Source organism: Corvus kubaryi, unplaced genomic scaffold (assembly GCF_017639235.1).
Source record: "Corvus kubaryi isolate FWS band 111438036 unplaced genomic scaffold, C.kubaryi_AGA036_p1.0 37385, whole genome shotgun sequence".
In the NCBI taxonomy this organism is placed as follows: Eukaryota; Metazoa; Chordata; class Aves; order Passeriformes; family Corvidae; genus Corvus; species Corvus kubaryi.
The window spans coordinates 10,404,774-10,430,814 of NW_024581127.1; the positions used below are offsets into that span (position 1 = coordinate 10,404,774).

Consider the following 26,041-nt stretch of genomic DNA (forward strand, 5'->3'; position numbering starts at 1 on the left):
AACCTGAAAATAAAGACTGTGTTTACCGATAATAGATTCATTAGCATCTCTATCCTGCTGCCAACAGGCACAGAAAAAGTTTTCTGGCTACATGTGCTGTCTACTCCTAGTGTTGATGGAAGAACTGAAACATCTTTCAAGAGCATCCAAGTGAAAGGAGATCTTTGTTCTGTGTTCCAGTGGGACTGAAAACACACATTTTGAAACTCAAAGGTGTATGCTCTAGGAAGACTTAGATGATGTTTGTTAACAGAGGAGGTTCCAACAGGGGAAGTTAGACTAAATGTGTCACTGTCAAATTTATGATGAGTTCTAGAGACTCAGAGCACTTATAGGTTCCAAGAAATCCCAAAGTAATGCAAAATATGAAGGAAAATTATTTTGCATGTACTTTACAAAAGCAGATTCATTGACTGCATAATTTTGTTTGAATAAAATGTTTGAATTGAAGTTTAAACTTGGCTTACTAGGAATGGAAAATATTTCCATGGTGTAGCTAGCAAGACATCAGAAAAAAAGTATATATATATATGGAAAGCATTCCATTATTCTATTAGGCCCTAAGCATAGATATTGATATTATTGTTTTAAATATAAGTAGAAATAAAATATTTCTTCCAAATTTATTTCTTCTTTTATGTTCTGTTTTAAAAATCTTAATGCTATGAGTGATTGAGGAAAGAAGTGGGTTAAAATTTGGTTTCGTATCAGTTGTAAGAGATATCAGCTCTTGGGGTATTCACACTGCCAAAAGGTCAGCTGATAAGAAATGAACTTTGGTGTACCAATATGTGTGAAGGGGACTCCCAAAACTGCCTGAGAATGCTTTTCACCCCAGAAAGAACATGGTAGCAAGGATGATGATGAAGGTTAAATAATAACCAGGGAATTATCAAAGAACTTTTGAAGAATAAGAAGAGCCAGCTCTAAAAGAAGTTTAAGAAATGTGAAAATGTTTTTGGTGAGAGGATGTAGTTTGGAGAGGAAAGATCAGCAATAATTCTGGCATGACCCTGTGGCACTGGGGCTCTGCATGGACTTAGCATCATGGCCCTTCATGGACACCCCAAGCAGTGGAAAAAAGTGCAACATTATGAAAACTGGAGTCCAGGACTACCTTCATCTCGTCTGTCTCTCACAAATAGCTTCATTCTGTTGCTTTTCATAGCTTTCACTCCCAGGGTTAGGTAGACAGTCGTGTATAGAAAACAAAATTGAACTTCTTACATCAATCCTTCCAGGAACAGTAGTAGTAAGAAAAAAGTCAATTAAGACAGCTGTCCACTCTGCCTCTAGTTAACAGGTTTTTTTTTCATCTAATGTAGTATGTAGCATACCCTTGAGATGCAGATGAGAGAGAGAAGTTGAAAAATAGGAGAGTCCTTCTGCTGATAATTGTTCTATTTTGCATATCTCTCAAGCCAGAGAGATTGCTATGCTATTTGATGCTTTTAGTGATGTTTAGAATACATTTAGCAATCTTAAATTTGTAGTTTGAAGATATAGTAAAGAAAAAAGAAACATTCTTGAAGCATTAGGGATGCTAATGCAATCAGCTTGAAGAAACAACATGATAACTTTTGCTTGGTACAAAATAATCTTAGAAGATATATTTGCCTTACCTCAATTTTATGAATCATATATGAATATTTTAATTCATATAAAATGTTCTGCTAAAAGATGACTACGAGATGATCATTGCTCTTAGTACATCAAAAATTATGTCTTTCCATTGTTGATCTCTCCCTTTCTACTACCATTGAATACTTTAGGCAAGTGAGCCCAAACTCAGGAGCCTGTCTACCTTTAAGAAAGTATTTAAACATATACATGTAAGCTTAATTTCCCTGCTGAATAGGTCTTAATTCTCCTGCTTAAATATCTCATACAGTTGGGGCTATAATGGCTCAGTATACGCTTGAAATGTCTCTCTCCATGAGTACATGTAAACAGTTCAGCTGCTCCTTTATTGCATCACTCTTAAAGCACAAGGAACCATACCCATCCAGTCAGAGATTTTAACTGATTCAGACATTTACAACATTTGGATACAACTGGTGTTCCTGGAACCTTTGCTGGAATCATTACAGGGACTTTGGTTTACCAACAAAGCCTTGAAATGCAGGAAGTCTTGCAAAGAAGGTCCCTACATTTTCTTTACTAAGTTCTCCTGAAGATGTGTATACTTAGGAAATGGTCTCTATTTAAACTGAATAGTCAAATAACTTACATGTGCAGTTCATAGATGCAGTGGAATACGTGGAAGTAAGGATGTGCAGTTTGTGAGGATGTCTTATTAGTGGGTACTCAACACAAAAGACTAGGAAAAGAGACAGGAGAAGTAATAAATTAAACACCCAGATGCACTTACCCTAATGAGCCGTAGATAACAGAGCCAATATCAAAGACCAGAGATTTCAGGTGCTTGATTGAGACATGGATAGAACTATGCAAGGCCTTGAGAAGATTCATGCAGATGTTTTGTAACTGATAAGAAGTGGGAAACAATATTATCCTGACATTTGTGATAAAGAAGAAATTTATTATGGGCCATTCAAAGGGGTTTGTGAGATTGTGGAGTTTGTAATAGGATGCTTAGAAGGGCCTAAGAAGGTAAGTGCGTAAACAAGTTGCTAGTCTGGCACACTTGGTTGCATGAGCCCTGGCCATTATCACCACAGTTTTCTGAGTCTTCTTATTAAGCACCTCTCCTCTTTTCTATGTTGTGTCCTTTTTGTCATTCTTCTACCTGAGTGTGCTCCGAGCATCTATACATAGGTGAGACCTGCCAATGGTCGTTAAGCTGGACTAACTGGTCAGCAGGAAGAGTGGTCTAAGTGGCTGCTATGGAAAATAGAGACTGTGTGCAGATCAAAGGGGCTTATAGGAAGGGGGTCTGACAGCTGGAGAGACTGGGACCTGGGGCTGGCTACTGGATGGGCTGATGGTCTAAGGCCAGAGAGATGGATCCATTTATGTGTGCATGATGCTACCAAATTGCAAGCTGCACTAGCCAGCGAGTTATATCATATGGCCTGGGAGCTGGTTATTGTACAGGCCAAAGGTCTGGGGCTGGATACTGGTCATGCTGGGAGCAGCTACTGGGGACATTCTAGGACAGGGCCAGTCACCAGAATGTCCCATTTGTGAGTGCATGAGTGTAGGCTCTGTTTGTAAGCCTTGAAGCTAATGAGCTTGCAGTAAAGAATGGGATCATAGAATCACAGATTCATAGAATGGTTTGGCTTGTAAAAGTTATCTAGTATAACGCCTCTGCAATGAACAGGGACATTTTCAAGTGGATTTCTCAGAGTCCCATGCAACCTGTCCTTGAAGGGTTCCAGGGATGGGGCATCTAACCCCTCTCTGGGTAACCTCTTTTCAGTGTGTCTCTACCAACACAATGAAGACTTTCTTGGTCCTGAAGTTCACTGGATTTCCCATCCCTTTAAAGTTCATGGTCCTAGGGGACCCTTCTGAATCTCACCTTGCATACAGATGGAGAGATCTGCAGGCACTGGGTTCCTAAGCCTTACCCTGACTTCTTGCAAGAGTCCCTACATGTCTCCAGCACAGAACTTCTTGGAGAACAAAAGCAATCAACATGACAACGAGAGAGAAGATGGCCTCCAAAGAGAAGAATCAAGGTTCTAATGCCCCATTTCCAACAGTAATGAGAAGTTCCTAAGGAGCCTTCAGCCCTATCATGTGCTACACAGAAGGCCAAACAGCTTCTGGTTCCTGTGAATCTGATCTGGAAGCAGGCACAATTCTTCCTTGACCAGCAAACTGACAGCTTGTTGGATCTGAGCCACATTAAACAGACCCAACATACCCAATTGACATTAATAAAAGCAAAAATGTATTTTTTACTATGTCCTGTACCTAGTGCAGAACGAGCCTAACATGGCTATCCTCTATATCACTTAAAGAAGGCGAAGTGCAGTTCTGATACAGAATTGTCCAAGTACCAGGGAAAAGATTCTTTCTTGTCCACAAAAATGCCCAGGCGAAAATCTGAACTATGGAATCAATTTAGCCCTGTACAGATACACTGCAATATGTTTCCTGTTACGTATCAAAAATTCATGGCCAAGTGTTATTGATAAAGAACCCATTTCTTTTTATCTTTCCAGTGTACTGAAGGGGGAAGAAATGGTGACAGAAGGGAAATAATGTTAGTGCTATTTCTTTTGTCAGCTAGTTTTTCCCATTCTATTTGGATTTTTGCTGGTTTTCTATTTTGTATTTATATAAGTAATATGTAGGTTGACAACAAAATTACTTTTCCTTGACCTCTTTCAAAACACTGACAAATATATGAAACACCAGAAAACTTTATCATTTTCAGGGAGAGAAAGACTTTCAATTTCATTGACAAATTTAATTCTTTTAGGACTAAAAATGTCACTCACATCTTGGACCTATCTTGTCTATTTGTTTTATCCAAAATTGTTAAAGAACTGAACAGCTGTTAACTATGGAGGCAAGTACTGCAGAAGCCCCAGTGCAAAATTACAAGGCAAAATTTGCCTGTGTTACCTTGCTTGTTCTCAAGGGGCAGTAAGATACCTCATGGTGGTCAAAGCTTATCAGCATTATTATATCCACTAAGAGTTATCAAATCCATAAAAATCAAGGGAATTTTGCTTTTAAACTTATTTTTAAAGTGATGGTCTTTGAGGAAGCCATCTGACAAAGTCTTACTTAATCAGTCACATACTATAGCACTTGAATAATTTTCTTACACCTTAGGAAAAGTATCTTTCCTTCTATTGATAAGCTATGAGAAATAACTCATTCATTGCAAACTGCACCTCAGGTACATTGTTTTTTTCTTAACCTTCCTGCTTGAATACAAATATATATATATTTAATCTCAGAATCATATAATCCTGGCAGGGCCTCTCTCAAACTGTTCCTCCCCAGCCTGTGTTGATACCACTACTCCAACCCAGGTGCAGCACCTTGCATTTGGCCCTGTTGAACCCCATGAGTTTCCCATGGGACCATTTTTTGAGTTTGTCCAGGTCCCGCTTGGTGGCATCCCATCCTTCAGGTGTGTCAACTGCACCACACAGCTTTGTGTCATCTCCAAATTTACTGAGGGTGCCTTGTCCATGCCATTCATGAAGATATTAAATAACACTGGTCCCATTACAGACCCCTAAGGGACACCACTTTTCACTTACACTCAATGTAACTCTGAGCCATGTACATAATGCATTTTTTACAGGGGAGTTGAGCATACAGAATTATACTGATTAACTTACTGTGTTAGGGAGGAAAAAGATAAATTTAAACTATTCCCAAGATTAATATTTAGTTTTAATAAAGAGGTACTCAGCTGGCCTCAGTGTGCCAAGTTAGTCTTTTCCTGAGTCATAATAAGCACCAACACACAGAGAGCATACACAATACAAATCTTGACAATGTAAAGATCAGTGAAACAGAGACTGTCATAACATGACACACAGAAATACTTGTCTCAGTTTAGGCCTTCATCTGTGCAAAATTCAATTGCTAATGGTGAGCATTACTGTTATAATAACTTTCAAAAACATATTTTCATGATCATTACCCCAAAACTCATCATCCTCCAAGTGGCTGATTATCATTGTGTCTGGATTCAGTGAAGAGGCAGAAAAGAATTGCATGCACTTATCCCATTTAAATATTGACATTAAGTACATCTACTTATGTATGGGTTGATATGAAATACAGAATCCAGTAAATGGAGATCCTTCACATTTCCATTTGAATTTTCAGTTACCCGAAACAGTGGGAAGCTTGGTAGCTCACTCCTCACTGAGTCAAGTCAATTAGAGCAAATGCTGTTTGTTTACCAACTCAATATATAAACACATAAATGACAGTATGGGATCTAGTCTAGTATCTTGAGCCACTTCCTTAGAGATACTACCTCAAATTTGCATTATTCTTATGCTTTTCAACCGTCCCAGATTTTGATATGTGCTGTCTGGAGGACTCCTTGTGCCTATGGTGGTGGTTTCTATTACATTACTCCAAAGAGATTTGGTTTCTTTGCATTATCAATTCATTTGTTGACTAGATGTTAACTTTTAGTGTCTATGATAATTTATAACAAGCAGATGAGCACCTTATCTGTATGCTGTGTAAAGAATCTACTCTGGCTAGCTTAAAGCCTATCACCTGCTAGTTTCATTTTAATCACTTACAGGGTAAGTAAGTCAGTGGAAAATTGCTTGCTATACACTTATTCATTTAACTCGGTTTTTCAGACCATTTCTGTTTCCCTTAAGCTATCATGTTTGAAAAGTCCTCCTATAGGTAGTCATTTCTTATAGAAGAGAAACAACTTTGATAACTTTGCTCATCTTTGTAGCCTTTATCCAAACACAGATGCATTATAGAATATTATTATTTTGCTACTCTACAAATTTTAAGATTCAAGTGGAGGAATGGAGGCAGAATTTCAAATAGAATTTGAGATGCATGTATGTAATGGATTTATACAGCAGCATAATGATTTTTCAGTATTATTTTTTTTGTTGTTCTCTATTCCATTTCTGACAACTTCTAACGTCTCAGTCACTTTACTGCCGCAGCATATTGAAGTATCACTTTCACAGATTTCTCTCTCATAGTCCTAAGAGTTTTTTTCAAACACTAATACTTGGCTCAGAAAACATCATTATATATACGAATTTTATTTTTTATATGTGTTTCCCTTGTACATAATTTAGTTTATGTACCATTTCATACCAAGTCCCTTACTATTATGCAGATTTTATTTTTATAATTATTAGCACTCATTCTTTGTCTTTATTACTGCTAGTATCATCAGCAGATTTTGTCATACAATTTTTTCCAGATCATTTATGAGTATAGTGAATAAAAATCTGTCAGAGACTTTTATTTATGGTGTCTATTGTAGAAACTAGGTAATAATGCTTTCTTTTGTTTCTTGTAGCTTAGTAACTTACTCATCCATCTGAGAACCTTAACTCTTTTGCTGTCACAACTAAATTTCTTTAAGATTGTTTGGAGAAGGGTCTTATTAAATGCTTCTTAGAAATCCAGAAAAGTGTATCAACTTGGTTAGCAGTATTTACATTTTTCAGGAACGCTAATAAATGATTCTGCCACTAAAGTAATTCTGATTCAACTCTCATGTATTATATTTATCCATGTGTTTACAAGTCCCTCTCCTAATGTCATTTTTCTCACTAGAGCAGTTTACTTGGCTGCAGTTTTTCAGATTTTGTACAAAGCTCTCTAAAGAATCACTTCCACTTTAACCACCTTCAAGTCATGAGGCAGTTTTAGGAAGACATGAATCAACAAAATTCATAAATCAGTTAATCCTTTTTTCAGTTCCTTCAGAACACTTAAGCAAATTACAGCAGAAATTTGATACTTATGATCCCATTAACTACTCTGTAACATCTTATACTGACATTTCAGCTCTAGACAATACTGTGATAATCACATCCAGGAAGGCAGTTTGACCTCTCCATGTTCTTCTATGCTTAAGGCAGATACAGAATTTTGCTTGTCCACAGAAGTGAAACAGTGCCCAGTATACCATCAAATAAAGTAAAATAAACTTAAAGAATAGTTGCAGGAGTATCCTTGTCTAGCAGTCAGACACCCACACAGCTGCTTACTCACAGCCTCTTGCCCACAGCACAGGGGCAGAAGATAGATTGGAAAACCTCATGGATTGAGATAAAGACAGGAAGATCACTTAGCAATAATTGTCATCAGCAAACAGAGTCTGGAGAGAAATGAATTCAATTTATTGACAGTTAAAATAAGTTTCGATAGTTAAAAACACAGACAGACTAAAGCACCACACTCCCCTCACCCTTTCCCTTTCCCAGGCTCAACTTCACTCTTACGTTCCTGACTCTCCTACATTTCTCCTTGTTCAGGGCAGGTGAATAGGGAACAGGGGTTGTGGTCAGTCAGAAACAACTTCTGTCTACAGCCCATTCCTCCTCAGACTTCTTCACTGCTCCAGTGTGGGGTCTCTCAAAAGTTTCAGTCCTTCAGAATGAACCTGCTCCAGATTAGAGATCCCCATGAGCACAGTGTCCATATTTGGTCCACAGTGGTCTCTTGCACAGGCTGCTGAGGAATCTCTGCTTCCACACCTAGAGCACCATCTCCCCTTCCTCCATCTCTGACCCTGGTGATTGGAGGGATGCTTCTCACCATTCTTAGCTCACTCCTCACTGCATGTGCAGTGTTTTCACCCATCCTCCCAGAAGGACCACCCACTTTGTTGACAGGCTCAGCTGTGTCCATCACTGGGAATGACTGTGTGCCGCATGGAGCAGCTCTCCTCCAGAGGCCAGCCTGTAGCTGCTCTGCCAGCACCTGGGCACTGGCAGCATATAGAGTGCCTAAATTTCCTGTAAGCCACCAGAGGTCCCTGGGAAGGGGATCAGCCAACATATTCTGCTGAGAAAGAACTTGCTGTGACAGATGCAACATTAAGAATGAAAAGAAACACAGAATTTAGTAGTGGCCCAACTTAAGACACCTACTGCAAAGAGTCTTTGTTTTCATACCAAAGCTAGCATCCAAATTCCTTCTGCAATGACTGGAGAGGCAGTTTAGAATCAGATTCACATCAGTTGCCATAATATTTCCTAAATGAAGACTGACGTAAAAACAATACTGAGAAACACTGAAGAAATAGAGTATCTCAAATCCTTCTTCTCTCTTTGGGTTAAGTACATGAATGGCAAAAACTCTGAAAACCAAAAATCTAAATTTTCCCTTTTTAAACACAAAGGAAAGAAGACTGTGGTAATGAAAGCCATCCAGTTCCTAAGAATAGATAGATTTCCTTCAGCTGAGAAGCTTGGAGTCTATAAGTCTCCAGGGACTATGCTTGAATGAGCCAACCATCTACTAATGTGAAGTTTACCAATTCATCAGTTGATGATGACTTAGAGCTCCAGATGTGTCTAGAAAAGTAGAGCCAGAATTGTACTGTCTTCCTTCTCCAGTGCTTCTTAATAGTAAGCTGAAGCATCACCTTACTCAACAGGTTGACAATTACAAAACACATCTTTGGTGCTCAGCGTATGGAGTGCTTAGTCACACTATTGGTGATTCTACTCAATACAGAGTGTTGAAACACCTGGCCATGGTGACTATATGATTCACCAAAGGTCAAAAAAAGCAATGTAACTGTGCTGGGAAATTGAATATTATTCCAGTTAGGGTAGTGTTGCTATGACCTAGGTATCTTTCTCACTGTAGCCACAAGACTACCAAAGCAGCTGCAAAACTACTTTATGTTCTATGCAGATGGAAAGAATCAGGAACTCCTGAGGTTGCCAGGCTGCAATCTGGGGCTAACTCCTGCAATCATCCATGTAAAGACTATGAAGGAAAAGCGACATGGGGGAATAGGATTACCAATTCTAAAATAATTACTTTTATGTATAAAGAAGAAAGCTCTGCATGAACTGTAGAGCTTCTGAGATAAACAGGTACATACGATTGTGTCAGTGTAATTTGGAGAGAGGTGGGAGAAGTGAAGCGGAAGTTTTTGTCCCCCAAGGAACTGTTCCTGCAGCCCACATCAACAGTGGCATACACACTGCACAGTGCCATGTAGCCTGACCCATCAGAAGAATAATTTAATCTTAGAACTTTCAAATTATTGTCTCTCTGAGCCACTTAGGTTCAATTCTTTTAATTAACATTTAAATGAGATTACAATTCCCTGTTTGGAGTTTCAAAGGTCACTAGGACTTTATGGCATTAGACAATGCCCCTTTCATATTAAAGGACTTGAGAAAACATCTCATATCCAGGCATTTTATATTTTCCAGTACTTTTGATCTGGATTTATTTGCTGCTTCCTCTTTAACTGCTGATTTTTCCTGGGCCTGATAAGTAATACGGCCAGAAAAGATATGCATGGTCCAGATTTTCCCAAAAGTTAAATAAATAGAAACTCCATTGTCAAAATTAATTTCCATATAGTATAAAGCACAGCTCAGAACTGCTCTTGATAAATACTCTTGTCCTTTTTGCTTTTTTCATTTGTCACAGATTGTTTATCTTTCCCCCATTTCCATCTTTTTATTAAATTATTAATATTCCCTGTGTACTCATTTACCTGCTCTTTCAGTACAGGTACTTTCAGGTCTCTGAAAGACCTGAGTATACACAGTGCAGTAACATTTTTCACAAGTTATAAGCTTGAGCTGTATGATATAAGCCAGCATATGAGCAACAGGTACAGGTGATGGGTGACTTAATTATAGTTGAATTTTAGCTGACTTAAACAAAAGAAATCAAGATGGGGTTGTGTTGAGTTTGCGTGGCCAGGTTTTGGTAGCTGGGGACTACAGGGGTGGCTTCTCTGAGGAGCTGATAGAAGCTTCTCCCATGTCCAACAGAGCCAAGAGCAGCTGGCTTCAAGAAGGACCTGCCACTGGCCAAGGCTGAGCCCACCAGTGATGGTGATAGTGCTTCTGGGATAATGCATTTAAGAAGGAGGGAAAACCCCTGCAAATGCAGACAGAGAGATAATATGGGAGAAAAACAGCTCTGAGTACACCAAGGTCAGTGAAGAAGGAGGGGTAGGAGGTGCTCCAGGCACTGGAGCAAAGATTCCCCTACAGCCCCTGATGCAGGCCATGGTGAAGCAGCTGTGCTCCTGCAGCCCATGCAGGTTCACGATGAAGCAGAGATCCACCTGCAGCTTGTGGAGGACTCCACACAGGCAGAGGTACCTGAAAGAGACTGTGACCCCATGGGAAGCCTGCACTGGAGCAGGCACCTTGCAGGACCTGTGGCCCCATGAAGAGAGGACCATCACTCTGAAGGAGTTTGGAGCAGGTTTTCAGGCAGGACTTGTGACCCCACAGGGGACCAAAGCTGGAGCAGCCTGTTCCTGAAGAACTGCACCTTGTGAAAGAGACACACAAAGGAGCAGCTCATGAAGAATTGCAGCCTGTGGGAAGGACTCACTGTGCAGAAGTTTGTGGAGGACTGGCTCCAACGGGATACTCAGGTTTGGTTGTTTCCTGAGCAGTGTCCAGCGGTAGTACAAAGCTGTAGGAAAGTCAGGTACGCAAGCTTATGTCATGTATTTAACCACAGAGAAGCATGTATTGAGCTGCCTTTCCATTTTCATTTCCTTTGTATTTTGATTCCTGACAGTGCTGACATACCCCATTTCATTTCATCACAGGAGTTTCTAAGTTTTGCTGTACCCAGCATTTATTCTATTGTCTGCATCTCTGTTCTCCTGGCTGAGGGGTGAAAGGGATACAATTGATTTAACTTACGTGTATTATGAAGAGAAAGAGTCTTAAATTAGTTCCTAAATGTATCTGCCTGTTCAACCGAGAGAGGAACCAACTTCCGCAGGCCCCCAGCTATGGTACAAATCTATTATATTCAGGTAGAGCCCTAATGTGGTTAATTTAGGCACAGGTTAGGAGCTACAAGTTGGCAATTATTCCCTTTGCTAAACTCGTAAGGGGCATTTAAGTTTCTGGTCTCAAACTGGTTTTCTGATAGACTAAGCTGACCTTGTAGAAGGTCAAACTTTACCTCTTGAGTTCACTTCAGTTCTGAAACTAAAGAGTGCCTGACTCATTGACAATTAAACAGGACTCACAAATTCATAATTCTTCTAACTGAACTGAACTTCTCATGAACTGTGAGGGTCTATTTCTTTTTGAATTGAAATATTTTCAGAACATGCCTTATGCCTGAAATTCTTCTGCCTGCTGGGATCATATGGAAAGGATGATGCTATCTTACCCAGTATGCCATTGTGATTCCTGGAATAACTGCCTCACAAAAGTAAACACAGGTTTTACATCTAAAAGGTCTAGCTAGTGAACTCCAAGAGAAAATCTGCAAAGCATACACAGTGTGAACTGCCATGGAAACCAGACCTGGGAGAGATTTGACAACAAAGTTATTTGACACTGTGGCAGTATTTCGATACTCCATATCTTCCTTGTAAAACTAGTCCTTCACAGATAATATTTCACTGCAAAAGAACAACATGCTCTTCAGGATCTTTTTAAACTGAATCTATTACTTTAATCATAGTATGATCAAAGGCATGCAGTGGGAAGCTGGCCAGTGTGACAGAATAACAGCTTCCTGGTGTAGAAACAAGGGGAGTGCAGCCACACTTGTTGTTTGTCACAGTGAGAATGTTTGACTGATGCTGAAAATCAAAGCAAGAATTATCTATGAACCACAACAAAAAAATCACTGCACAGTAAATCTCTCATCTAGCAATTGAGACACCAAGTGAGCAAGTCATGGATAACAAGACAGCCTCTGCAGGTCGCTTCAGGGTAAAATTTTAAATCGAAGAATTCTGGAGAAATGAAGAAAGATAATCAATATGGTTATTAATGACTGTAATTTCACACAAACATCTGGGAAATTAAGCATGCTCTTTAAGAGTTGTTTCTTGCAGTAACTTGTAAAGGAATGAATAAGTTGCAAGCCAAACTTCATGTCAATATATTGAGTGGTGTGGTAGCAATGATATTTATTTCAGCCTGAAAACTTTTCAGAAATTAAATACTAATATAAAAACATCTAAAAAATATTTTTCAAATACTTTTCTTTTTGTTGTTGCATGAAGATTTACCTTTACAGCTAAATACTTGGGTTCTCCTGAATCTGAATATCTCAGATTTAAAATATAAAAATAAATTTAAAACTTATGGGGGAAGGAGGCACTTAAGTGAAAAAGTCTGTATATTGCATTTAATATGACACATACTGAAGTAAGAGAATAAGGTTTTGTCAAGTCTTGGGAAAACTCCTTCACATTCTGAATGTTTGTAGAAAGGCTCATAGTACTTCCCTTTGGGTTGAAAGTGACTTGAGTGAACATTGCTTAGGCATTGATTAGGGTCTAGCTTTTTATACTCATGAAGCACAGATCAAATGTGCACCTAAAATTTGCATATCTTACAGCAAAAATCTCCTTACCAACACAGACTCATTTTCACCAACACCAGCAGTACACTGCCAATATACTTGGAGAAAAGGCAGTTTACTCATGTGTATTGTGGATTTTAGGACTGAATAATATTCATTAAAGTGTAATCCTTATAACTCATAGTAAGTTCCCAGAGTTTTCCCACTTGGCTCAGTAAGTGTTCCATAAAATATTGGTTTATTTTATTTTTAGTTTCTTCTGAGTGGAAAATGAGCATATTCTATGCCATTGAATGCTGTTTTGACCTGAAGAAAGTAATATATAATATATTCATAAGCTTAAATTCCATTGAGAGCTATTGATGTCCAAATGTTTAGTTGATTGTGTTCACCGTTTTTAATAATTCAAATAAGCAACAAGAAAGTGACTGGCAAGCAGTGATTAAGAATATCTGTTACATACAATCATTTTTGTCTAGTTAATTAACATAGTAATTATTTCTTGATTGGAAAGATTTTTGTAGGTAAATACCTGGAAGCTATATCTTGAATTTAGGCCCAAACATTAAAAAAAAAACTAATTATCTGCAACATAATTGTATGGCAATAGATCTGAAAAACAGCAGCAAATTTCTCATATGTTAACTGTGATTGCTGATGTTTACTAATCACTTTCTGCCAGTAGCATCACCCTTACCTATGAAATGAGTGGTATTGAGAAGACATGAATCAGCTTGGAAGTTGTTTTAATTCCAATCTTTCAGAAACAATGTACTTCCATGAACTTAAGGATGATGAGATAGAGACACTCCCCAAATCATTCCATTCAGAACTGGTGTTTTTCCTATTAGTCACCTGTAGGTAAGGCCCAGCCAGGGATCTTTTCCTCTCTCATGTCTGAGAACTGCAGTCAGTGACCTCTGTTTTACACATGCATCTCTCATTTAGAATGGAAAAGAGCAAAGCTTCAAGTAGCTTAGGTATTATTAGTCTCTTAATCTTCTGGTCTTCTATTGTGATTTGATTTCAAGAAATTTTTTTTGTTGTTGTGTTTACTCTTTGCCCATTTTCTAATTTGAATCATTCGACTCAACTTTTCTTTACATTAAGTTTGTCATGGTTTTGTTACATACAACAAAGGAAGGAAGTCAGCCACCTGTTCATTTTTTCAGTGGCTGTGACAGCAATCTCTCAGACATCACAGAAGTAGGTCCACTCTCACTTACTCCACCTCTTTTCCAACACAAATTAGTTTTTCCTACGCTATCTTGATTAGAAAAATTAACTAATGTTTACTTCATCTTGCTCATAGCCACATCCATAATATCTCTATACATTGTCATTATCTGTTATTAGGCATTCCTGTTCTGAGGCTAAATTTGGCTTTAATGCTATACAATATCTAAAGAACAGCAGTGATAAATCTTACAGCAATATATACCAATTAAACCACAATGCCTTTATGAAAATTTTTTTCTGTTCTCTTATTTATTGACAGATTTTTTTTTTTTTAATTACAACACAATGAAACGATGGTAAGTACATAAGATGCAATAGTATAAAAAGCCGTTTTAACCCTTCCCTTGGTTAAGACACTTACAGCAGACAAGAACTGCCCCACCCCAATTTCCCCCTTCTCAAATGAAAACAAAAAATAAATATAAATTAATAAATATAAAACAAATCACTGCACAGCCCTTAACTCTTTGATTGCCATGGCAAGAACCATAATGATGATTCTAGCATGTGACGTTCGGTGGTTAAAGGTTGCCGCAGCAGTCAAAGGGTTATAGCATTGTAAACATAAGTACTTTGTTGAAAATGTTCAGTCATGTTAATGGTCTACAGCAATGAGATTATTATCATGACCCCTTGACCTTTAATGACACAACAGTATAAGGAGTTAAAGAGATTAGCTTGGTGAGCTGTTACATAGATTAATTAACCCATTTAGTTTAACAATGCACTATGAGGTCTTGATTTACTAACAAAAGACAACTTGTGTATAATAAAACACTGTTCAATGCATTGATCAATAAAATCAATGAAAAAAATCAGTCTAAGCACCACAAAATTTTGCCTGATTATATCTGACAGTCATAATACACTTTAGCACCATTTAGTCAGCCTTGCATTTGCACACAAACAAGCTTTGTGTTTGTCAGTAGAAGCTACCTGAAGGAATAACATATGTCAGTTATAAAAAGGTTACTGTATAGAATGCTGTGTGAGCCAATAAAATAAAATAACAATAATAAAATGAAATTCACTTGCAGAAAGCAAATAAATGCTCCAGTTATTTTGATACTAACACACACCCTAATAAGCAGAACATGGGCATGAAATGAATATGGAGCTATGCAGAGAAAAGGGAATAAAAATGAGAAATTTGTTTCACACAGGGAAATCATCACATCCATATTCTGACTTATTTGTCAGGCTTTGAAAATTAAATGAACAACTGTTGGGGGGTTGAAGATGTAGAGCTTGAAGAGTTGATATTTAACAATATGTGAGTTTTATGGTCATGTTATGCATAAAACCACTTTCAGAGATATCCTATCAACTGCACAAACACCCTTGTCTCTGCATGAAAGGTTGACTTCCTCTTTCTCAGACATGGAGGATAAATAAGCAAATCACTGTGCAGGCAGAGTCACAACTGTAGTAGCTTCTAGCTAACATATTGGAACCAGAACAATTTCTGTTGGAATTACAGGGATGAAGAAATGTCAACGAGAAGGAAAATGGAATCAGCTGCTAAAGTAACACCCAACAAGCAGAACTGTGGAAGAAATCAAGTTCTGATAGATACAAGAATACAGCACATGGAGAGAAAGCAAGGTGCATGTTATTCATAAAGAGACACAAGGATGTGTATGAAGCAATGTACCCTTCTTGTATATATCCATATCAAACTCTAGCTGACTACAGACTGACAAAAGTAGCTTCACATGCTTTAACTGCTAACAATACTACCACAGGACTGGCAAGTAGAAGACATTGCATCCCTCAAAGAGTTTCTGACCATATAGGAACACCTATAACATAAAGTAAACCTCAGAAGTCAAACACCTGCACCTTTCTCTGCAAGCTATGACTGAACTGGGCAATGAATCCAAGACTACAGTAGCAGATGACAGAGAGAGTTCTTTATAAATATGTTATTTGTGATACTGGAAAATTAGGATCAATCAGAAAACAGTGCATAACAGCAAAGCATTCTGCCATGCAACAGTGCTAGCCTATTATGCCACAGTGGTAAGGTAATGGCAATTGATGGATGTGTATGAACTGACTTGTGGTAGAGGAAGGAGTTCAGCCATAAAATTCTTGTCCGAATATCCATGACACAGATTATAGGCATCAGAATACAAAGGAGAAAGAGAACAGGTTAAACATGAGAACTGGAACCTCTGGAAATAACACAGACTGTTGAAATGCAGCTTTCTAGTCTGCTCACCTTTCAGAGAGGTCATAGGCCATGCATACAAATGGTGTGCAATGGCTAGCATCAAAAATGGTAGGTCTCTGCTGTTAGACTATTGTACATCTGACAAGTCAAATATTTCCAAGATGCAGATAAAGAATCCATGATGATCAGTGCTGGCTGTAGCATGGCTTTTTCATAAAGGACTTAAGGATGGCAATGTCAGTGGATGGTAAAGACTTCAAAAATCTGATCTAAGTTAGAGCTCAGTGTTGGAGTATTGGACAATTAACAAGATTCAGTGAAAGATATATATCAAGTTCTGCAAATATTTGCAGGAGATTTGAGAAGGTACTACCTCTTCACTGCAATTCCTAGTGAAAAAGTGTAAAAAGTTGTATATGATTAAATGAGATAGAAGACAAAATTGTTTTTTCTTTGCTTCTTTGTATAATGAACAGATCATTTCCCACTTGCCTATCAAGAGAATATAAAATTCAATATTGCCTTAATGAGTCAGAAAACATGTCAAGGTGCAGTGAGAAATGGGGGTGGAGGGGAATCAGAAGTTTGACTGTATTTATCAATTTACATATAGAAATAGAAATCGATGATCCATCCAATGGCCATAAAAGTATTTCTGTCATATCACACACTTCAAGACTATCACAGAAATAAAGATACATGACTAATATAAACTAGTAGAGGTTAAAGTCTTCTTTGTCCTTCAGTATTTTATGCAGCGGAGTTCTTCAAATCATCTTAGATCTAATTTCTGAGAACAAACAGAATAACATTTCACTGGGACCAGTTTTTGCACAAAGATTCAGGTTAATATTAGTTTGACTAAATCCATCTCAAAAGATTTTGATTGCACCAGATAAATAATGTACTATATATATTACTATATATATATTTGCAGTCTGTTTAGAGCAACTATATGGAGAAGCTTTTTGACTGACTGCTGTCTGGTGGGTTATGACTCCAAATACAGAATTCAGTGGACTTTCAGGTATACTTTCAGATACCTAACAGGTGTCTTTGTTGTTGGAGGCCAATAATACTTTCCAAGTTACCACTAAGTTCTTGGTAATATCTCTTCTCCTTTATTGTTGATTACATGAAATTTTAGTGGTGTTAGGGATCCTTGTCTCCATCTCTTTTTGACAAATTGGTGTTGCACCTGCGCTTATAAGTCAAAATGTTTTCATTCCTTTTCCTATATTCTTTTGGAAATCAAAAATGGAAACATTCTTATGCTGCTTTTCCTATGTCTGTCTGCAGTCTTTGACCAAAAGACCTAGGTGGTTTTCCTGTGGGTCCTAGAAGTCGTGGAAAGAAAGTTCATGACTAGTTTAAGTTTCCTCTGAGAAAGACTTCAACAGGGTGTTAATTTAAAACTGTATTTATTGTCACTGTGATCCAAGGACTGCTATCAGTATGCATTCCTTTGAAGGTGGTAGCATGTCTAGAAAGGGGAAAAGGGAGGATCATGAACTTTGATCTATCCTGTAAAATTATTTTCAACCAGACACAGTAAGACAATACTGTGATTTGACAAGTGATAGCTGTATGTTTTAGAAGCATAGTAAAGACAGATATATATATATATATATATATATATATATATACTTGACAATGCTTTATCTAATGCATTACACAGAGTAAGAGTTGGGAATAGATTATTTTCATCATCACGCATTCCTTCAACTCTGGATTCCTATTCAAGGTTAAATTTTGTTGAGTATAATGATCTCAGTTATTCTCAGTTATTTCCATAAGTTGTGAGTATTGACAATGGTTATTCTGAAAGGTATTTTCAATTGTTTTCATGTGCCTGGTGATGCACGGCCAGAATTCATAGCAGTTTATCATATGAGGTAAAACACAATCATGTACATACAAGCTGCAGCTATGCCTTGCAGGTATGAATTGTAGTTGTCATGGTCATTTAAAGCAGTGCTGTACATTGCTTATGATGCCTTCTGAATGTATGCCATCACATGTATCATTCCCTAAGTTACATAATTCTGCTCTTATCCAAGCAGACAAACTGCTCGGAGTTGACTTCAACACAGTGATCCTGGAAGATATGAAGGTGATCGGTATGTGAGCACTGGCAATTTTATGGCGATGGCCAAGCATAGCAGATAAGATGTGTTCTTCTCTGTTTAGAATCATTGTATGCCCAAACATGAGGCTGTGCATTTACCTGCAATATATCTGTTGTAAACCAGTACTTTTTGAGCTCTATTTAACATCATCTAATTTTAAACACTGATAAAGAGGACTAGAAACCATCACTCTATACTATGGAAAAACCTATTTTCTCTTCTTTAAGGTTGCAAAATGATAGTAAGGGAATCAAATTTTTTATACCTTATAAACACTGATTACCTGCTGATACTAAGTACTCTTGGCTTTGACAAGGCAGATGAATTTATGCACAGCCATGTAAGCTATGAATGTGTATGTAAACTGGGTGTTAAACACCAACATATCAGGATGAAAATATGAATTAGAAACATTCTTTTATAACTCAACACACAACTCTACAAGTGGTGAACCCATATGGACATTTACTACAGAGTTATACTGTTCTGTTGCCGGTATGTAAGTAACACAATACTTCATTAAAAACTCTTCAAACTCCATTGTCACATTGTTAAGGACTAACCAGGTACTTTAGGAAGTTATTTTATGTCAGCATTTTGTTACTAATCCCAGTTCCTAGAAAGCCAGTTCCCAGAATGATGGATGGGTAAATGGGGTATCCGAGACACAAGCATGGCACAGAATGATTATCCCACAAGATGGAGACAATATTCAGTATATATTTTACTGCAAGAGCAAAAGAAAAAAGAACCAACAAAAGGGCATGAAAGGCTATGAATTAAGATATGCTGCTCCAAGAAGATTAAAATTGTAGTTATAAAAGGGACATGATTCAATTTCATATGGTAGAAATTACTATTAACTAAACAGAAAACCTTGGTTTATGTGGTGGCTGTAATTATAATCTGTGGACAATGTTATTCTACAGAAGCAGAAGAAACTAAGCTGTGTGACTTCATGCCTTCATAAATGGCTGGCATGTATAATGATTACTGTTTATGAAGTTTTACTGTGACAGCAAGTAGCACTATGCTGCATGCACATCCAAGTATAGAAAACTGTCTTTAGCATGCTAGTTTACATCAGCCTTTCTTCATTTATATCGTCTCTGCATCTAAAATTTATTTCATCTATACTGTTGGTAGACCAGAGCAATACTTAAGGCCATCTTCAGAAACTAAACATACTTTATGGATGCCACTCACAGAATGTCCTCTTTCAAAGACAAAATGGCAGACGCAACTCCAAATGTTAATTAACTGACCACAATTTGTAAACGATATGCTAAAACTTATGTATACTGGGAAAGAAGACCTGTTTATAATGCATGTGTTTAATGCTATCTACATCCTTCCTTGAAATACATTTTGATTTTAGGAACAGATGCTTGCTGTGGTCACGTGCTGATGATCCCTCAAAATATGATCTTCTGATTATTACTGGGCATTCCTACATAATACTTACATAATCAAATATTGCCACATCATACAAAATCTATGCTGCCTAACATTAGAGGCTACCTTAGATCAAGCATCAAACGGAACCAGTTTGCAACAAGTGATGGTATGCTTTTGATGTTTACCAGACATTTTCAGCATTGATGGCACTGATGACAATGTCTGTCTCTCTCAGCCTCTGACATTTCAGATGGCAAGTCACAAGAATGGGGTAGACAAATTTGACTCACACATTACACATTTTTCATGACACTAGTGGCAGAAAATTCATTGAATTACATGCATATATCAGAGATTAATTTTATGAGCACATGGTTCATTTACACCCAATTTTGTAACTGACATATGTTTAAACGGTCTTATCTCATGAGAACCACTCTGTTTGTCTGCAGTCTGTGTAGTCTGAGCTGAGGAAGTATGCATAACATTACAATGCTGGGGTATCACAACTATGCCACTGTATTGAATAACAGGTTATCTGTTCCTTAGCTTCCAGACAATATTACTTGATTTACGGCATAGTTGGACACCTAAGTGGCCAGTGACATTTGTTTCCTCAGCTGATAGTAATGACTTCCCTTATGGCTCATAGACCTGCAGTCATCTATTTATACTTCTGGAAAAAGAGGTGTCCAGACACAGTCTTGACAAAAAAGGCAAACCAGGAGTTATTCTTCTGTAATGGCTGCTTCACATCTCCCACTGCCATGGTTCATGGCTTCCTTCACCTCTGCAATAGGTAATAAAACTTAGGCCATGTTGTGAGGAGATAAGGGAGCCAGGATGGAGCAAGCCCCTGCAGTCATATCCTTGCTCCTCTGCCCAGTCATCTCATGCTCTTTCCAAAGTAGGCTGCTAATGGTATGGTAGTTTGCATTTCTACTTCCTTAAAAATCCAGTGCCTGGAACATTCACTGTTCAGTTTATTATGTGTGTTTTTTAAGATTTGTCCTAACAATGGTTCAAATGCAAAAAAAAAAAAAAAAAAATAGAATAGGAAAGTAATGCTTCCATTGCTAATAGGCAGACCAACTTCCTAGACTATGCACTTTTTTCTAACCAACAAGCTAGAATTAGATTCTATATAATTTGGTACCAAAAGCTACATTTAACTGACATTTAGATTGTAAAGTAAGACCCCCAAAAAAGTTGAAAATTCAAAAATTAAGCCTTACACTCAGTTCTTAACCCACAGTGCTAATGGTACAGGAGTCTTGATCAAGCAACTGGGGATGTGAAGTACGCTTCTAAGAAAAAGTGTAAGTCTGCCCCTTATGTTTGGATCTATAAGCTTATGTTATTTTCATTCACAAAATTAGCCTTAAAAAAATCTTTTTCTTTAATTATCCCCTCCCTTTGTCCCACTTTGAAAGAAGAAAAAGAACAAAAGTTCATAGGAATATATAAAATATGTATTACATTTATTCAGAGACTTGAAAGGGCTCCTTTGGAGCCATTTGAGTCTCTCCATCCCAGTCTATCCAGTAAATATACAGTTACATATTTTTAAAATGTATTTTTTGATAAAAATTAATTTTGTCTGCAGTCAATAATCTTTTCATAGGTTTAGATATTGAAAGGCCAAAGGAAACACTGCCATAATCTACTCTGGCCTTTTGCATCATACAGACCATAGTACTCTGAAGATACACAACCTTGTGTAGTCAGCTTGATAGACTGTAGCTGATTAATACAATACATATTCAGTTTTGTATTGTTGCACAGTACAGATCATGACAATAGCAATATGGAAATGTTTATTAAAAAAGTTACGGCACATGAGCAGGCACCCAGATTGCAGAACTGAAAATATTTTTGATTTGCTTTTTCTTAATTCTGATAGTTATAGGCCCTTGTAGAGAAACAACTATTAAAAAAAAAAAATTATCTTAGAACTTTTACAAATTTGAGTTCAAAATTAGATCAGACAACATCCCTAATTTACTCTGAACGTCTGTAATTTGAAACTAGCCAGTATGTATTTGGAAATTACAGTGAACGCAAATGCTCCTACATCTTTTACTTAAAGCAAACCTTTATGACTGCGTTACAACCTACTGAAAACATGAGTATGTAACAGAAATGTTGACACAATCTTGCTTTGCATGACATAAACATGCCAATATAATATTTTTTCTCCCTCTCTCTGTATATAGAATATATGCACTTTTAAGTAAAAGAAAATAGATTCAACAATCAACTTATCATGTATTCATGTATCTACGATGTACCATATACCAAGCACTAGAATTATCACACTTACCTTCCTGCATAATTACAGTTAAATTCTCCAAACACAAATATTTTTGTTACCTTATCAAAGAACAACAGTCAACATGCTCAGCACTTCATTACTGTCAGGGAAACGGTTGCAGAAGAAGTTAAAGCTGCCATTAAAGATACTTCAAAATTGAAATGAAATTTTCAAGTGAATAAAAAAACTGATGAGATGCTGTTCTAACTTTAAAATAATATAAAGTCTCCTATTGTAGAGGAAAAACAAATGCAGAATAAGTAGTGCTTTTAGTATTTTCCTCCAACTATCTAAGGGAAAAAATTGGAACAGCAACATCAATCATTTTGTTCTGCCTATAGCAGAACGTAAGTTATAGTAGTTTGTTGACAATAAAATTTTCTGAATGGATTAAAATGTGCATGTCTGCATATGTGTGTGTTTGTGTGCTTTTATAAGTATACAAACACACACATCTTAATACATATGACAAACAGCATAGAATTTCAAATTCACCAAATGACCTGATCTGCAGCAAAAATCCTGTGCAACTAAATTGTCAATAAATCTATATTTTCAGCAACAACTGACTTGGATTTACTAATTAATGCTATGGGCTGATACTGGTGCGCTTTTAAGCTAGAGTATGCAGTACTTCTACAAAACATCTCCAAAATGCCATCTGCATTGCATATTTGTTGTAAAACTATATCTTTTTCTAATCTTCATTTTTGTTAACCATACATATGTATATCTGTTTATGCTCTACGAAGTAAGTTTGCAATGCTTTATAGCATGCCACATATGTTCATAAGTCCTCAAATCAATATAAAATCATGTAATTGAAAAAAAGGCATACTATTTTCCATGCTATGCTCAATATAAATATAAATTCAAGGCAGTCAAGCTATCCATTACCAAAACAATAATAATCATAATATATATGTATATATACCTACACTCTCTAAAAAGTGATCCAGTTATGTGGATTAAGAAACCAGTAAGAAATTGGTTGAACGTAGTATAAAAGTCTCATTTTATGTAAAAGCCCATACTGGCCATTTCAAGTATTTTAATACTTTCCTATAACGTTTTCATTAATAACTAGATATTTGTAGAAATAATAATTTTATACTGAAAATTGTATTCAAGTTAAATAAAAATTAACTTCTGCTGTAATTCATTTTTAGAGTGTGCATGTATACATAGCAAAATACCTTTCTACAGACCTATCATAAATATTTTAGTCTATGTCATTTCTCTCCTACTAAAACACTTCAATTTTTTTCTCAAATTTTGGATCATGTCTACCAGGCCTTTCAAGAAATAAAACTCATCTTAGTTCATTTGCAACACCAGATTCCCTTCAGTTTGTGCCAGTTTGTAAGTTAAAGGTCAAAGACATAGGACAGTACACTTTAAGGAAATTCAGACAGTGAAGCTGTTCACAGAAGACAATGTTTAACTTGGTAATGACAGTCAACAGGTCAATAATCAAGTTCAAGGCAAGCTGTTCATTGTTGCAAAAGCTACTCCCCTCAAATCCTGGCTTTCATAAAAAACCAGGTGTCTGACTTTTGGGGTGCATCATTCTGACCATCTTTAATAAGTTCACAGCCCAGTGACTGTAAAGCCTATCACTGCAAGAAGCAGCTCCTAAAATCAATAAAGAGGTCTGTCAGTTGCTGACTTTTCTCTAGGAAAAAATTATTGATACAAACCTGCTCTGCAGGTCACATGAAAATGACAATACTGCTGTTAGCACAAATTACACAGAATGACAAAATGTTTTGGCGGTTCCTTGGCTCTGTCAGTGATACCATGTTTGACTGAAGGCCAGAAATTGTAACCCTTTGAGAACTATGATGAACATGCAAAGGGGTAACACACCAGAGGATACTCATGCACTATCAGAGTCATCATCTTAGCTTTCCTTTGAAACTGTAACTCTACCCCTGCAGAGGCAAATTGAATTGTCATGCAACATTGTTTCAAAAGAGAAATCCAAGATGCTTAAGGTAAGAGGCTAAGCTATAAAATTGTTGCCAGCTCAGAAAAATTCTTGATAAGTGGTAGAAATTACTAAAATACGTTTGGTTCCTTTAACAAGAAAGTAGCTGGTAAATGTATTTTGTTTTCTATTCATGTTACAAATGCTTTTCTATCAATAATGCAAATAATTAAAAACACTTGCAGTCACAAGAAATCTGTTTTGAAAAACTGATTTTCTTTTAAAACCTGTATTACCCAAACACAATTCTATAATTGAATGATACCAAGATTAACAACCACCAGACTCTGAAAACTGGATGCAATAGTTCTCAAAGGGTTACACCACCAATATAATGCCAGTGTCAAGTTTCTCAATAGCATGTCTGTTGTTTTAGTTTATTGAAATCCACTTCAGAGACACACTCCTTTTTACCATGCTTTGGAATGAGTGCTCCTGACAGACCTATAAAAGGCCTGGAGCAGTTGGCTTGGTACAGCTTGGGAAAGATAATGTAGGAAAACTAACCAAAAATCAAACCAATAAAAAGGTTCTGCTTGAATATAGTATTGAATATGAGTTTAAAACATTGAGGATGTAGCCCAGAGCAGCTGTAAAAAACACAAAATGAATGTATTATTAAGGCTGTTACTATATTGCAGATATTTTGGCCCCTTGTTTGTTGGAAAATGGCTGTCCAAACAGTCTGAAGTCCTGCGTGTCATCCGAGTCTCCCACCTGACAAAACTGGAAGTAGGAGTATAGGACTTTATCCGTAGCAGACAGAAAGCAATCCTCTTTGGAGACAAAGCTGTTTTGGGTCTTCTCACTTTCCTGAAAGTTCCATTGTTGGTTGTTGTGTTTCTCTAAAAAAATTTACTTTCAGCAAAAAATTTTTCAAAGGGGAACAGGCCTTAAGGGAAAAATGTAGAAACATTGGAGATATTTTTATTCCTCTTCGTTAGTTAATCCTGATAGTTTATAGGGCATTGAGCGTGCAGAGGAAAGGCCTAGAATTTAATGACAAAGAAAGACAAAGGACTGAAGAAACAGCAGATACTGTGTATCATGGAAACTTCCCAGCTGAGCGAATCGCCACTCATGTGCAGGACAGGCAACCCCCTGGGTTTTAAAGATCAGCTTTGTTTCAGACTGACAGATGCCCGCTCCTAGCTAGGAAACTGCATAACAGCTCTTGTGTTGAATCTCAAGTTACCACAAACTCCTAGGAGGGAAAGAAAAAAACCAAAACCCTACATCACACCCACTCTTGCATAGAGCGTTTGCAGTACAGTATGTGGCGGGGTGTTCCTTTCCTTTTGAACTGGAACACAGTGTAAACCAAGACAAGGAGGCACAAGGCCAGGATGCAGGGAATGACGATGGCTATGGCTTTCACAGTGCTGGCTGTGTTGTCCAGTTTGATGACAATGTCAACATCATCTTGAGGGCTGTGTCGGTCTTTATCTCGGTCTGTTGGTCCATCACAACCCATAAAATCCTTGAGGATGGATCTGGGATAGCCAGGTTCCACCCTGAGCATCTGGTTATTGAATTTCCAGTACTCTTTTCCTTTGTAGAAATATGTGAAGCCTGAGGAAAAAAGTTGAAGTTATTCATGGTCATATGAAATCATGTCAACAATATATCATGATGGAAATTACTGGTATCATTTTTTTTGTAATTAAAAAATTGAAAAGACATAAGGAATAGAATTCAGTTATAGGTCTTTCAAATCTTCTTGACAAATTTTATTTTTTTACTGTCTCTAGAAAATCAAACATTAAGTTTGGGAATTTTGTTTTGGGTTTTTTGTTTGTTTGTTTGTTCCTTAGTTGTTCTTTTATTCAGTAAACTGGGATTTTATTTTCTTTCATTAC

General features: G+C 37.1%; 1 protein-coding gene across 1 annotated transcript in view; it reads right to left on the bottom strand.

The window, feature by feature from the left end:
* Nucleotides 1-14,391: 14,391 nt before the first annotated feature.
* The window catches only part of MMP16 (matrix metallopeptidase 16), a 174,906-nt gene continuing 163,256 nt past the window's right edge, over nt 14,392-26,041 (bottom strand). Inside the window, exon 10 of the mRNA XM_042035766.1 lies at nt 14,392-25,754. Within this exon, the coding sequence (XP_041891700.1) occupies nt 25,420-25,754 (335 nt within the window). The 3' untranslated portion in view covers nt 14,392-25,419. The remainder of the gene's footprint in view (nt 25,755-26,041) is intronic.